Source organism: Citrus clementina, unplaced genomic scaffold (genome assembly GCF_000493195.1).
Source record: "Citrus clementina cultivar Clemenules unplaced genomic scaffold, Citrus_clementina_v1.0 scaffold_1, whole genome shotgun sequence".
In the NCBI taxonomy this organism is placed as follows: domain Eukaryota; kingdom Viridiplantae; phylum Streptophyta; class Magnoliopsida; order Sapindales; family Rutaceae; genus Citrus; species Citrus x clementina.
Window position 1 is genome coordinate 8314052 of NW_006263303.1, and position 16138 is coordinate 8330189.

Consider the following 16138-nt stretch of genomic DNA (forward strand, 5'->3'; position numbering starts at 1 on the left):
CCAGTTGCCTTAATTTATATATATATATATATATATGTGTGTGTGTGTGTGTGTGTGTATGTATGTTCCAAGAAGGCGTTGCTAGATATAAACCAATACTAAAGTCAGCAAGATATGAAGTCATGAACACGTGTATTCGGTATAAACTTCTTATACAGTAACTGTGAATGGTCAAATTTGAAATTTCGATCCCGTCCCAATTATGACAACCAAATCAAAGCGTGCATTATTATTGATGTCTAGCGACAATTGGTAAGGCCTAGTGGTCAAGTTGAAAACGCGTTAAGCATCACTCGGGGTAAATTAATATATACTTAATTAATTACCCATTTTGTTATTATCGAATAAAATATCTATTCATATACGTACATGGTGTGTGTGTGTGTATATATATGTATATATATAGAAAAAACTGATGCTATATGTTATTACACAGCAGAAGCATGAAGCTCCGCACTTTCTCAAGCATCCACATTGACTGCGCTCTAAGTTATTTTTTTAATTTAAGTTATCAACTCAAAAGATTGTACAAACTGAACCATCTTTTGAAAAATATATAGAGAGAGAGCGAGTCAAGACGAAGTCAATTATTGAAATGTTCTTATAAATTCATCTTTAAATAAAAGCCATAAGATAAGATAACACATTTTCTTATATATAAGTATAGCTTCAAAATTAGTTAAGCTAAGTGAGCTGTGAATAATTTCTGTGAAGATGGGAAGAGCTCCATGTTGTGACAAAGCTAACGTTAAAAGAGGACCTTGGTCTGCTGAAGAAGACTCGATTCTCAAAAATTACCTTGAGCAATTTGGAAATGGCGGCAACTGGATTGCTTTACCCAAGAAAGCAGGTAATTAATTTTAATTAATTACTCATTTTTGAATGATCTGCTGCATGCTTAATCAATATTTTATTTTTCAAACTTTATTATTTGCATGTTATTTTACAACTATAAATGTTTTAGGCCTTAATAGATGTGGCAAGAGTTGTCGGCTCAGATGGCTAAATTATCTAAGGCCAGATATTAAGCATGGAGGATTTACTAAGGAAGAAGATACCATCATATGCAATCTTTATTGTACCATGGGAAGTAGGCAAGTCTTTATCAAATCATTTCATATAATGAATTTAATTTTTATTATGCTTGTTTGTAGCGCATGTGTGAATATTGTCCTTTGTCCTGACTCGGTTGGCTGTGAACACGCTTCGACTCCATGGTTACTTGAGTTCGATCTAATAGATTAGTATTAATTTATAATTTTTTAATTTATTTGATTAGGTGGTCTGTTATAGCTTCTCAGCTGCCAGGAAGAACTGACAATGATGTAAAGAATTATTGGAACACCAAGTTGAAGAAAAATGTTTTGGCAGGAAAGCTGTCGGACAACACTCAAGTTTCAGTTTCAACAATTCCTGAAGAATTTGGAAATTCATCTTACTACTTGAGTGCCGATTCTGCTGCTGGTGCATTTTTGCCATATGTAAGTGACATTAATTGTTATTACCATCAAAATCATCCTGCCCCTCAAGGGATGATTTTTGACCCGAGTGCAAATAGCAACTATGGTAATAAAATGACATCGACTACTCAAGAAGCTGCTGCTGCTTCAAGTCTTTCCATTTCATCTTCTTCATCAACTCTGGAGAACAATTACGACTTGCGGTCTGCTAATGGAAATGTTGAGGATGAAGGAATCCTGTTGGATGATTTTGATTTTGAGTATTCGTATGAACTTCTCAATGGGTTTGATTTTGAGAAAGCAAGCAATGAAGTTGCTCAATGTTTAGGTGGCTAAAATTTTCTCAAGCACTAAGGCTAACTCATGATAATATTAAATTAATTTATATATTAGTACCTATTAACTGTTCTAGACAAAATTGTTCAATTAATTGTTCCATTAGATTGTGAATTAAATTATTAATGCACTTTGTGTTGAAATGTTTGTGTCTAATATGTGTTTAATTTTGGGAACTTTCAACAGTGGGAAGCTTAATTAATTCACTGTTTTAGGATTGTGTTGCACTGTTGTGTAATATTCAATTAATAAAAGAAAGGTGTAATTGAAATGCATTTTCAGAAAACACTTTTGTTTAAATAATTATTAGTACTTTTATTTTCTCCCCAAAAAGTGATTAAAGTGTTCATGAATATGTAGAACATGTGGGCGACAAAATAAAGTTTGGATCTGATGACTGGTTAGCTATCATGAAAATTGTGTTTGGGTTTGGCAGCTCGCTTGATTCATTTGTTCATTTATTTATTTATTTTTTAATAAATTATGTGAGATTATTGCTCTATTATAATTCATACATGTCTCTATTTAATTATATAATATAATTAAAGAAGAAATTATTCTTATAATATTTTTATGGGGGTTTAAACTACTACCATTATAATTATAAGGGCAACATACCTGACCACTTTACTCTTTTAGTATTTTTCAAAGAAGAAGAAAACTTCTCACATCTATCAATAACTGTTAAAGTATGAAATTGACCGTACTTAAGTAGGTGCAACAAAATAATATGAACAAATTGATACATAATAAGTACAGGGCTTGAACTATATTACATATAATATAATAAATAGTAGACCACAAGTTATCACCTATGATAATTTAATTATTTCATATGTTGTAATTTTTTAATTTTGAGTAGTAACTTAAGGATTATTGTATGTTACATATAATGTTAACATAACATGAACCGTAAGTGTAATATATTTTTCTTGTTGATTCCTTGTGTAGAAGTCCAAGCGATTCACACATATTCAAAACAAAGGATAAGAATTGAGAGAGATTATTCCACTGTAAGGCATGGAGTAAGTCAGTCTTTTTTATTAATATCATATAGAAACTCATGAGTATTTTTAAGCGCATGAATCTTACTCATATGTGTCGGGCCTTATATATTTAGCCAAACAATAAACTCATTCACCTACTAATAGCTGCTGGCACTTTTAATTTTCCAAAACCAAAAGTTTAAGCTGCTGGTATTGTTCAGCGAATCGGCCATATAATTTAAAGAAAAAGAAAGTGATAGATCAATCGATGTACAAAAACGGGAACAAAATCATTGTAGTTAAGCAAATAGAAAGCTGCGGAGGCTTACACTCAAATGAAATTTCGCAGAAAATCATCGGAAAGCAGCTTTTCTATATGAATGTTGCTAGTCTTCGTCACAGAGTATGGTCTCATTCACACAGTCAAGGACAAAGACGTATGCAAATTTGTAAAATTCAAATTTTACCTTATTTGTCCGTTGACCATTTGTCGGGCGGCTATTCTAACTCTTTGTAAATTAAAAGTCATGACTAGTCTCTAGCATATGCAAGACTTGCTTTTGAGGAAATTGACGTTCCCTTCTGTTCAAATGTTTGGACAAAAACTGAAGTGAAGTCCAAGAGGCTATATACTTAGCGTAGGGCTAGGGTTTTGATGGAAAACTTGCTTGCTGCATCACCGGATCAAAATCACCGTTCTTAGAACTAATATTATGTTGAGAATTTTGTATCTGCTGTTGTTTAAAGGTGCTCTCTCAGCTGTCCGTTACCTCATCCCCTTAATTCTAGGTGGAAGGTTCGAATCTCTTTGAAAATTTATTATTATGATGTGTTCCAGTTAATTAATTGTACATTTAAGTGAGCTTTAATTGTATTAAATTTTGATTCTATTGCATATATTAAACAAAAAGAACTAAAAACTTGCTCCCTCTAATTACGGAAATCTGACGATAGCAAGAATTTTGATCATTAATATGGAATGAAAAATATGATTAAGAATAAAAAAATTACTGAAATTGACTATATTCGCTTTATATCATTCAACAATTTGTGCAAATTAGGACTTTGAGCCCTCATTATATCAATAGTAAGAGCGAAATTTATTTATTTTTTAAATATTTCATAACCCACTTGTCATCTATTTATTTCCTGGAACTTTCGTTAAACATATGACATTCAATATTCCATCGTTTTTCATTTTGTTTTTCCTTTATGTCAACTTGGGAAGCATGTGGCCAGACCAAATCTTTTAAATTTGTTTCAATAGAAGGCTTATGTTGACTTTATGTAATGCCCAGAAACATTAAAAAAAAAAAAGAATACGACGTTTGTATTTCGGGATTTTATTTGAAAGCCATCACTTTTAATGAGCTAAATTTTATGCATGGGATTTTATATTGTTAAGCATAAGCTGCTCAATACTAAAATTAGAAGCTTCTTCTTTGAACGTAACTGCATGTCTATTACATCACTTTTGCCACCGAAGCAGCTTCATTTAATTTGGATTATTCAATGTAATTTCAGTACATAAGGGCCTTCAAAACCAGCTTAATTATTAATTAGAACGTTCGATTATGTGTAATATTAATTAATTAATTAACAAGATAATCTTTCTTTTTTATAGTCCAAAAAATTACACGTCAAATTGTGGAGTCTTTCGTCGTGAGCGCTCAGTTTGAATTAACTCCTGGGAGTTGATCGAGTCAAGAAAAAGATTATTAATTGTTTATTTTATCTTATCCAAATCAGAGATATGACACATCAATTTCTCTCTTCGTGACGTAAATAATTATTATAATAGATAACTCTCACTTTAACACGTGTATGCATCTGTATATTCCATACGGTTTACGGATGCAATTCAATTAGTAACTGCTCATTCACGGGACAATTTCAATTTTTACTTTTTGACCTTTTTGTTATTCTTATTATTATTTTTTTCCAAAAAGGTAGGTATATGGACAAATTTAAATCAATTGCAGCCGCGCCAAGTTATGTACAGCAACTTATTAGCAGCTACCTAATTTTAGAATATGTCAGCCTGAAAGTTCATGGGTAATTATATTTTTAGGTTTGTTGCAAATTCTCGATGATATAACTTAGTAAAATTGCAAATTAATTTTTCATCCCTAACTTTTTTAAAATTTAAACTTAGGTGGCTGGTTAAATGACGTTACTCGAAAACCACTCAGTTAAACCTTTGAGGCCATGTAATAATTTTACTTTATCTTTAGTTATTTTATAAGAAGAATGATTAGGTGTACCTAAACGTAGCCAATGCATTGCACGACCCATCAAATCAAGGCCCTCTAGGGCCCATGAGCCGATGCGGCACGACCCTCTAAAGTGAATGGGTCATGCCATACCGTGCCTAAAAAAAGTTGGCAACCTTTTTTTCTCTTTTTTTTTTTTCCAAGTCTACATACCTGGCGCATTTTTTTAAATCCACATGTTTGATGTGCTTTTTCAAGCCCATCACTCCATGCACTTATAACAACAACAACAACAATGGGGTTGTCAAAAAAGTCCGGGACGACTCGGCCTAGGCCCGTGGGCCTAAATAAGAGCCTAGATAAGGATTGAAAAATTCAAAGCCTGCACATATTGGGCCTAGATAAGAGCCTAGGAAAGCATGAGCTTTTTAATTTATAAATAAAAAATAAATTAAATTTAAATAAAAAACTAAAAATATTAAATTAATATATTTTTTATATTAGTATTTGTGATTTATTATGTTGTGTTACTAATATCTTGTGTATTGGACTATTATTTTATTATGTATTAGATAATTATCTTTAATTTAATTTTTTTTATTTTATTAAAAAAATATTTTACATTTTATGAAAAAACTCAGGCCCAGCCCAAGCCTGGCCCAAGCCTATTGGTGTGTGCAATCTCTAATGCTATGGGTGTCAAGCTACAAGTGTACACAACAAGTAATATATTGATGAATATTTGGATCGTCTTCACAAGGATTGATATTATCAGATTTGCTACAGCAACCTTAACAATGCAGTTTTGTTTTAAATGAAAATAAAGCAACTAATAAAACTAATAAACGAATTAAAGTAAAAATGCAATAAATAAAATAAAATAAAGAAAATTCTTACATCAAACACAAGGATAAAACCAATGGGATTAGAGTAGTTGAGTGAACAAACTCACTTAATGGCATTGACTATTTTTTAATTACAGTACCAGTGCTACAACATCTACTACAACACTGGCAGAATCCCTCATACATCCTCAGCTGTTGCTTGTTGGATATCTTATATCTAACACAACCTAACAGTGACCAATTGTTACTCTAATATTAAATATAGCATTAATTGATCTAGGTTTCATTTGCCCTATAAGGTGAATCATTATGTCTAGTTTATCACTAATTTAAGATCAAGCACAACCCTATTCAAATTGAGATTAACTCAAGTTGGGAAAGCTAATATAAAATCAAGTATTGTCTTAATTAGATCCACTAAGTTATACATTTTTTAGGCTCTTTCTTACCTAGTATCCTTAAATAGGTAGTCAGTCGAAATAGAGAAATAAAATAAATACAATTAAAGTAAAATGTTATGGCAAATACAGAACAACACGCATATATCAGTCAAACATTTATTAAGATCGTTTATCACTCAACTACAATCAAATTCAGTTCATAATTTACGATAGAAAAATAAATAAAAAAGTTTCAACCATCAAATACATCCCCATAAATAAATAGAAAATAAGAAAACAAGATAGAAAGTTGAAGTTCGCTTGATCTTGCGATCTCTCCTTCTTATTCACTGTGATTCCTCTATTAAATCTCTTTTATTTTATGTTTTTTCTTTTGTTTTTCTCTGTGATTTTTCCTTGAGTGACGACTTTTTTTTTTCTCATGCGTGCTTCTTTTATAACTTGGAATTAGAGCAACTGGAAGTTTACGACGCGTATCTTCTATTTTTGGAAACTCCAGATCATAATCTTTCAGTTGACGCGTGCAAAATCTTCTTTGTCATTTCTCCAGGATTGCTACAGTAATGGTGCTACAACAATGGTGTTACAACAACAACTAGAGCATCTTCACTGTTTCTTATTTGTTTCAATTCTTCTGTAGCCAAGTTCTTTCATTGTCTTTGGAAGTCTATTACAACAACATTCCTTACTTAAAATTTGAGCTTTCGGTCATTTACAAGTAAGCATATAATATAAGAACAAATTATTTCAAAAACAACTCAATTTATTAGAATTAAACTAAAATGGATGTTCATACAAAATATAACTAAAATGTAATAAAAGCACATAATTTACTATCTAAGTACTACTGATTAAAGTCTAAAAGTATCATGATAACTCTCATTTCATAGAGTTATCACACCCCCAAGCTTGAACCATTACTTGTCCTCAAGTAATGATAACAACACTAACACTTCAATCACACAATCATGCAACAAATAACTTAGCTTTGTCATCAAGTTTGTAAGGATTCATCAACCCTCAGATCACACTTTTAATCATGCAAAATTTTCATAGCAGCTCAGTTCTAGACGTAGGCCTCATTCTGTTCAAAGTGTGTGTGCGTCACTTTAATCAAATTCCAGAGGTACTACAACATTGCACAGACATTATATATAACTCAGAGGTAAAATATAAGTGCATTTACATTTGGGGGCAGAAGTCACAAATATGCTCAAACTGTGCTGCAGTAAAAAAAAAAAAAATTTCAATCACTTCAAATTCTCTTTAATGTATCATTAATTTTTTATGTAAATATCTATCACTTGTAATGATAACACCTAAATACTCAACCAATATACAGATTAAAGTTGTTGCAGCAATAACATGTAAAATGTTATAATATAGTCTTATCTAAAGACACCTTTAACTTAAGGCTAAACATGGGGCTCATGAACAGACTTGGCTACTCAATATCCTAGATAGAGGATTTATTTATTTATTTTTATAGTTACTACAGCAATGCTCATAGCTCTTGTTGCCTTTTGACTTAAGTCTACATATGGGGTGCATACTCAGCCCTGGTGACTCAGCAACTTAAGCTAGTGGAGTAGAATTTATTTAATAACAAGCATAGTTTAACAAAAAATTTCTCCTAAACCTAAGATATTTTCTACCATTTTTTGGTTTTCCTAGCTTTGCTACAGTATGCTCATGAAACTCAACCAAAGCCGAAGTGTTGAGACAAAATTTCAACCTTCATCTATACTGAATGACACTCAATTTATCTTTATTAGGTTTTCCAATCCATACACAAATACTAGATAATAGAGCTTCACATAACACATAACACATAACGCACAACACAAACACCCACTCCAAACACATTACACCATAACATAATCCCCCAAACTGTTAAGGTGTTGTGTCCTCAGAAGCACACAAAACAAAACAAACCACACATGCATACACTAATAAGAAAGAAATGGAAAATAAACAATTTAAAATTAAAAAAATTCAGAAATTGAAAAATTAAATTGGCTGGCAAGGAATACTCCCCTGTTGTTGGATGTTCTGCTGCAGCTGTTGCTGAAAAAGGTACACTACTTCTTAGTTGCGCTTCATAAACGTTCTTTAGGTGAACCTTGTGTTATGGCAATTGGTTGTTTCTTTTTTTAACTCGGAGTTGGACTGATTGGTTGGGTTCCAGCAGGTTCAATAGCTTTAGGCTGCATTGGTCTGGTTCGCTTATGCTCTGGCTCTTCTGGTGCTGTAACACCTTCAGAGGCTTGTGCCCCTTTGAGCTTGCTAGATACCCTGGTAGTTATGGCAGAAGATTTAGTTGGAGTTTTTTGTGTAGCAGCTGGGATTGATTTTGCTACAGCAGATTCCTAAATAGTGATGCTGGCAATAAGGTCTCTCAGGACACTTCTTGCTTCTTTTGTTCTAGTAATTTTAATAATTGCTTGCTCTGTAGCTGCATCCACGTCCTCTTCCCAATCTGGTTTTGACTCCTCTTTTTCCAAAATCTTCTTATTTTCTTTGCGAGTGAGAGTTACCATTAGAAGTTCTGCCTCTCTTTCCTCCTTTTCTGTATCTCCCTCTTCTTCATCTTCCCCTTCTAAGTCTTTTGTTTCTACTTCAACATCCTTTACTTCTTTTTGCTTTGGTTGTTGATCTTCCTCATACTCTTATTCCCTCTCTTTTCCTGCTGCAGCATCTTTACTTTCTTTTATTGCAGCCGCTTCATCTGCCTCTCCAAAATTGAACTGCTGCAACAATAAGTTTAGAAATTCTGCATCTTTACTTTTTATGTACAGGGCACATTGGTATTTTTGGGCTTCCAAATGCTGCAAATAGGTCCAAAATCTCACATTCTCTTTCATCTGGGCTTAAACACATGTGTGCACTACCTCGCTAAGCGCTTGAGACATATTCTCGACCTTTGTAGCTTGTTCTGGCCTTGCTATAGCAGGGCATTCTGGAGTTGCTGCAGCTATAGACTCTCCAGCAATTCTTTCCACTTTTCTAGCTGTGGAGTGGAGTTCTGCCTTTCTTTCCTCCTTTTTTGTATCTCCCCCTTTTTCATCTTCTTCCTCTTCCGATTCTGAGTCTTCTTTTTCTACTTCAGCATCTTTCACTTCTTTTTGCTTTGGTTGTTGATCTTCCTCATACTCTCATTCCCTCTATTTTCATGCTGTAGCATCTTCACTTTCTTTTATTGCAGCCGCTTCATCTGCCTCTCCAAAATTTAACTGCTGCAACAATAAGTCTAGAAATTCTACATCTTTATGTTTTATGTACAAGGCACATTGGTATTTTTGGGCTTCCAAATGCTGCAAATAGGTCCAAAATCTCATATTCTCTTCCATCTGGGCTTGAACACGTGTGCACTGTCTCGCTAAGCACTTGAGGCATATTCTCGACCTTTGTAGCATGTTCTGGCCCTGCTATAGCAAGGCATTCTAGAGTTGCTGTAGCTATAGACTCTCCGGCAATTCTTTCCACTTTTCTGGCTGTGGAGTTCTGCATTTCTTTCCTCTTTTTTTGTATATCACTTTTTTTCATCTTCTTCCTCTTCCCATTCTCAGTCTTCTGTTTCTACTTCAGCATCTTTTACTTCTTTTTACTTTGGTTGTTGATCTTCCTCATACTCTCATTCCCTCTATTTTCATGCTGTAGCATCTTTACTTTCTTTTATTACAGTCGCTTCATCTGCCTCTCTAAAATTGAACTGCTGCAATAATAAGTCTAGAAATTCTGCATCTTTACTTTTTATGTACAGGGTATATTGGTATTTTTGGGCTTCCAAATGCTGCAAATAGGTCCAAAATCTCATATTCTCTTCCATCTGGGCTTGAACACATGTGTGCATTGCCTCGCTAAGCGCTTGAGGCATATTCTCGACCTTTGTAGCCTGTTCTGGCCTTGTTATAGCAGGGCATTCTAGAGTTACTGTAGCTATAGACTCTCCAGCAATTCTTTCCACTTTTCTGGCTATGATGGCCCATTCATTCTTTACCCATTCATCATTTGCTTCAAACTTCACCCTTGATGCCTCACATATACTCATGATCAAGGAAAGGAATATCAAGATTGATGATTTTTGTTTTTTTGTTGCAAAGTCTCGAATTTCTTTTTCTATGATTTTGCCTACATCTATGGTTAATCGATTATGTGAAATTGTAATGGTGTGAGTGGTGGGCATTAACCTAGATTTTAAGAATTTGACCCAAACTTTTGCTATGGGCTTCAAATCAATTCTCTTAATTACCCGTCCTTCTTCATTCATCCATGCACTACCCAGGACAAGTAAGGTTTTGAACACTTTCCCTCATTTCTTAACAGTCATATTCTCAGCAAATTGAGTATATTCACATTCAATAGTAGTGGGTAAATTATAAGGCATTAATAACTCTAGAGTCCAAAGGAACTTGGATTTGCCTTCTAGGAGATGAAAATTGATGCTCAATGCCAAAGTCATTACAAAAAATCTCAAATGCATGATTTTTAAATTCTCCACAATGATCACTTTGAATACAAGAAATAGAATAACCTTTTTTATTTTGAACCTTTTTGCAAAAAATTCTAAATGCATCAAAGGCATTATCCTTATTAGCTAAGAACAATACCCATGTGTATCTGGAATAATCATTAACAATTACGAAAGCATAATATTTGCCACTTAAACTAGCATATCTAAAAGGTCCAAACAAATTCATGTAAAGTAATTGAAGTAGTTTTGAAGTAGAGACATTGTTCTTGTTTTTTAAACAAGTTTTGATTTGTTTTCCAATTTGGCAAGCTTCACAAATTTTATCTTTTTGAAAACTGATTTTTGGAAGACCTTTAACCAAATCATTTTTCGAGATTTTTGAGATCAAATCTATGCTTGCATGACTTAATTTTCTATGCCACAACCAACCATCATCATGCAATGCGGAGAAACATTTATCATTTGTAGATGTACAATTTATATTAATGGCATAGACATTAACACATCTATTTCCTACAAACAAAATCTTGCTATCACATGCATTCTCAATAACACATTTTGATTCATCAAAGATAACTTTATATCCTTTATCACATAATTGACTAATGCTAAGTAAGTTGTGTTTTAAGTTTTCAACGAAACACACATTTTCAATAAGAGTAGAGGATACATTACCAACATTTCCAAAACTAATGATCTTTCCTTTTAAATTATCTCCAAAGGATACATCTCCACCATTTTCGATCTTGGTAAAGCCTGAAAACCAAGAATAATTTTTTGTCATGTGTCTTCAACAACCACTGTCCAAGTACTATTTATTCTTTTTTTCTTCAACCCTTACAGAGAAAATCTCAAGTCTTAGGTACCTAAATCTTTTTGGGTCATTGAATGTTAGTAATAGTTCCTTTTGGCACCCAAATACATTTTGCCCCATAATATGTATTTCTCTTAACTGGACATCTAGGTTTTATCTATTCGTTTTGATTACAATGGTGACATACAACTTGATTGTTAATAGAGGTATTCTTCACAAAGTAGTTCTTATAAAACGTTTGTTTCAATTAGGCTTATAGTCAATGCCTCCTTTGTCAAACACACATTTTTGTGAATTAAGCAAGTTATCCAATATCTTTTACTTATTTGTAAATTTTAAAACAATCTCATTATGTGTGATTCTAGATGCTCGTGTGAAGTGCTAGGTTTCTCATTTGATAAAGCAACTCTATCATGCAATATTTCATTTTCTAATTATAGGCATGTAATTTTTGCACTTAAAGATTCGTTTTCATTTTTGAGCTCTACCATTTTCTTTTTAAGACAAACATTTTTGTTACCAATCTTCATCTACTCATCATGCAATTCTTTAAAAGCATAAAGTAATTCATCATAGGTAGGAAAATCACTTACCTCATCAAGTTCATCAAATGATTCTTCCCCAAAGGCCATGAGAGCTAAATTTGTCATCTCTTGTTGCTCTTCATCATCGCTATCATCCTACGTGGCCACCATAGTTTTCTTCTTGAGTTTGTTGAAGAGAGGGCATTCCGATCGTATGTGTTCGGGCGTCTTGCATTCATAGCAAGTAATTGACACTTTCTTCTCATTTTTTGTAACTTCTGAACCTTCCCCGCTCATTAGTCTTCTTGTAGAATTTTCTGAATCTTCTAGCCAACTCCACATCATTCAGCTCACTTTGCTCATCACTCTCATATTTTGAGACTTTGAGAGCAATACTTCTTTTTTTCTCTTCATTATCTTTTTCGGTTGCCAAGTCCTCCTCATAAGAAATAAGAGAACCAATTAAATCATCAATATGTAATGTATTTAAATCTTTGGCTTCCTCAATGGCAGTCCTCTTAGGTCTCCATTCTTTTCAAAGTGACCTAATAATTTTCTTGACTTTCTCGCTATTCGAAAAAGTTTTTCTTATGGCTCCTAGGGTGTTCACTACGTCTATAAATCGTGTATACATAGAATACACACTTTCGTTTTGTTCCATTTGGAACAATTCATATTGATGAGTGTATCTACTGATTTTAGACTCCTTAATTTGATTTGTTCTTTCATACACAACTTCAAGTTTCTTCCAAATTTCATAAGCACTTTCACAACTAGAGACTATGAAATTCTTTTGTATGTAAAGCACAAAATAGAGCATTCAGTGCTTTGGAGTTTAAAGACAATTTTTTCTTTTCTAATTCACTCTAATGACTAGAAGGTTTTGAAATTTCTTCCCCTTCTTCATTTTTAGTAGTTGGCATGAAAGAACCATCATTAACGATTTCCCAAATCTCATAATTTAAAGCTTACAAGTAAATTCTCATCCTAATTTTCCAATACAGGTAATCGTTTCCATTAAAATATGGTGGTCTAGTGGTGGACTGTCCTTTCCTAAATGTGCAATCATTTTAAGTTGCCATTAGTCTTTAACTGTAGATGGTTAAGTCTAAACAAGAGCAGCTCGCTCTGATACCAAATGAAATACAAATTATGCAACCCAAGAGGGGGGTGAATTGCTATTTTAAAACTTATCCTAACCAAACCACACAACAATCCAATCTAATGCCTTAATAAATTCAAAAAAAATAAATTCAATGAAGGCACAATAATAAATGAATAAGGGAAGAGAAAACAAACACAATGATTTTTACGTGGTTTGGTAATCCCTGCCTACGTCCACGCCTCCAAGCAACCCAAACCTGAGGATTTCACTATCCAAGCATTTCAAGACTTCAAATGCTTACAATTGACTTCCAAAGTGTCAATGAACCTTTACAACAAAGAGATTATCTCTCAATCTATTCACTCAAGTGTCTCACACACTTAAACACTCACAAATTTGATGAGGAAATGAAAATTTCAACAAAAACTCTCTTAAAGAGTAGATATACAAATTAAAGAACAAAGATGATTCAATGTATAATAATTTACGAAATGAGAGCTCAATATAAGTTGTGTGCTTTTTGTTTTTGCTTGCAAGAGAGGTTGAAAATGAATTTGATTTGAATTTATATAGTTTGAGCCCAAAAACTAGTCGTTATGTGTTTTCTGATGATAACTGACTTGCCGCTTTCGAAATCTGGTTAGCCGCTTTTATGTTACCGTTATAGCAAATATTTGAATTTTGGAACAGCTGATATGCCGCTTTTGAAATCCGGGTAGCCGCTTTCATTCCAATAAGCTACTGCCCAAAATCTGGTTTATCGCTTATCAAATCCGGTTAGCCGCTTGCTACAGTGAACTATTTTTTAAAATTATAATTTTATCTCAAAACTTTATATAATTGTATTATGGCCCAAAATGTTATGAAAATTTTCAAATAGGTCTAATTGCAGAATTTGTAAATAATACTTTGTTAATCCCAAAACTTTATGAAATTATGATATGGCCCAAAATATGTGAAATTATAGAATGACCTAAAATATTTAAATATTTTCAAATAGGTCCAAGTTCAAAATTCAAAACAATATTTATTAAAATCAAAGATGGCAAAACTCTTTTATTTTAGTCCATATCTTGAAGAACAATTTAATTTCATAAAAATCATTTTCTTGTTATAAAAGCACAATGTATAAATCTTTATTTATTCAAAACACGTGGTTTGTTATCATCAAAATCAACATTTATAACCCTATAGGCTAACAAAAATGTGTGTATTTAGCAACGAAATTTAAATTTCATCGACAAATGTATATTTCTACGACGAACTTATTTCGTCTCTAAACAATGTGAAAATTTTTAAAAAAATTGGTGGATTATTTTTCCGCTAAAATTAAATTTAGCAACAAAATTTTAAACTTTGTTGCTAAAAACTCTAGTTTTCTATTTATACATCAGTTACTTTATTTCTTTCTTTTATTCTCGCATTCTCTTAATTTTATTCTTTAATTCTCTCATCTCTAATGCATAATTCTCATTCTTTGATTCAATTTCTATTTCTTTTCCATTTTATTTTTATCATGGTAATCTCTACTTCCTATCTCTCTCTTTTGTTTTTTTTAATTTTTACTTATTTTATTTATTACAACTTATATTACTATTATGCTTAGAAGTAAACTAATTATTGTTTGTGGTTATTTGTAGGAAATAATGAAGATCATTACATCAAGATGAAGTAAATCAAGAAATTTATATTCATTTGTAATTTTTTTCAAAATAATAGATATTAAATTTATAATTATTTTTGTATTTTTCACCAATAATAATAGTTCTTTTTAAATTAATTAATTCTGTTTTATCATAATGGTGTTAGTTATCATTGTAATTTAGTGTTAAAAATAATAATATTTAAATATTCATAACAATAATTAAATGATAGAAAATGACACTTTTTGGCGACAAAATACTATTGCACAGAATACCTTTTAGCAACGAAATATTATTTGTCGATAAAAGAAGGAGAACACCTTTTAGTGATGAAATACTATTCGTCACTAAAAATACTTTTAGCAATGAAATATTTCATTGCTAAAATGTGTTTTTAGTGGCGAAATATTATTTATTCTTTTGGCGATGATTATATTCGTTGCTGAAAAAGAGAAATTTAGCAATGAAATTTGAAAGTTTGTTGCAAAGACCTATTGTAACGCTGTTATTGTGACAACATTTTTTTTTTTGTTGATAAAGCCTTTAGCGATGAAAATTGTATGTTTTAGCAACAATTATTTTCATTGTTAAAGCTCTTTTTTGTCATAATGATGCATGGTGAATATTGCTAGTTCTTTCCTTAAATTCTTTCAATTTGGCATTAGTTCTATGTTAGGACTAAGTTCTGACTAGTTTCAATTTAAATTAACGCAACCTGATAAAGAAGAGTGATAACTCTATAAAATGAGAGTTATCATGATACTTTTAGACTTAAATCAAGATTACTTAGAGAGTAAATAACATGTTTTTATTGCATTTTAGTTATATTTTGCATGAACATCTATTTTAGTTTATTTTTAATAAATTTTGTTTGATTTAAAGTAATTTGTGTGCTTAGATCATATGCATAATTATAGGTGATCGGAAGCCCAAATTTCAAGGAAGGAATGCTGCTTCAATATGCTTGCAAAAATAAGGAAATAACTTGGTCACAGAAGAATTGAGACAAGTTTGGAATAGTACAGTTGTTGAAGCACCATTGCCGTAGCAATCTTGGAGCATTGACAAAGAAGATTTCGTGTGAGATACTTAGAAGATTGCAATCTGGAGTTTCTTAAAATGGAAGATATGCGCCCTAGACTTCTGATTGCTCTAATTCTAAGCTATAAAAGGAGCACACATGCAAGAAAAAGAGGAGAGCCGTCACCCAAGGAGAAAAACCGTAAAGAAACAAAAGAAAAACATAATTCAAGAGAGAGAATGAGGGCTGTACCAGAGGAGAAAACACAGAGATCCATTGAAAATTAGTCCTTTTTGTTCTTTTCTTATTTTCTATT

At 32.2% G+C, this 16138-nt stretch overlaps 1 protein-coding gene across 1 annotated transcript; it reads left to right on the forward strand.

The window, feature by feature from the left end:
• Nucleotides 1–714: 714 nt before the first annotated feature.
• LOC18056157 (transcription factor MYB36) lies at nt 715–1796 on the forward strand. The gene is made up of 3 exons (XM_024178489.1): nt 715–850; nt 965–1094; nt 1280–1796. The coding sequence occupies exons 1-3, from the start codon at nt 715–717 to the stop codon at nt 1794–1796; spliced, it is 783 nt and encodes a 260-aa protein (XP_024034257.1).
• The last annotated feature ends 14342 nt before the right edge of the window (nt 1797–16138 follow it).

What these genes read in the sequence shown, in the direction of transcription:
- LOC18056157 (XM_024178489.1), top strand. Translation starts at nt 715, where the DNA reads ATGGGAAGAGCTCCATGTTGTGACAAAGCTAACGTTAAAAGAGGACCT. An exon ending in TGCTTTACCCAAGAAAGCAG is followed by an intron (nt 851 to 964) that starts GTAATTAATTTT and finishes TAAATGTTTTAG; the next exon opens with GCCTTAATAGATGTGGCAAG. An exon ending in TATTGTACCATGGGAAGTAG is followed by an intron (nt 1,095 to 1,279) that starts GCAAGTCTTTAT and finishes TTATTTGATTAG; the next exon opens with GTGGTCTGTTATAGCTTCTC.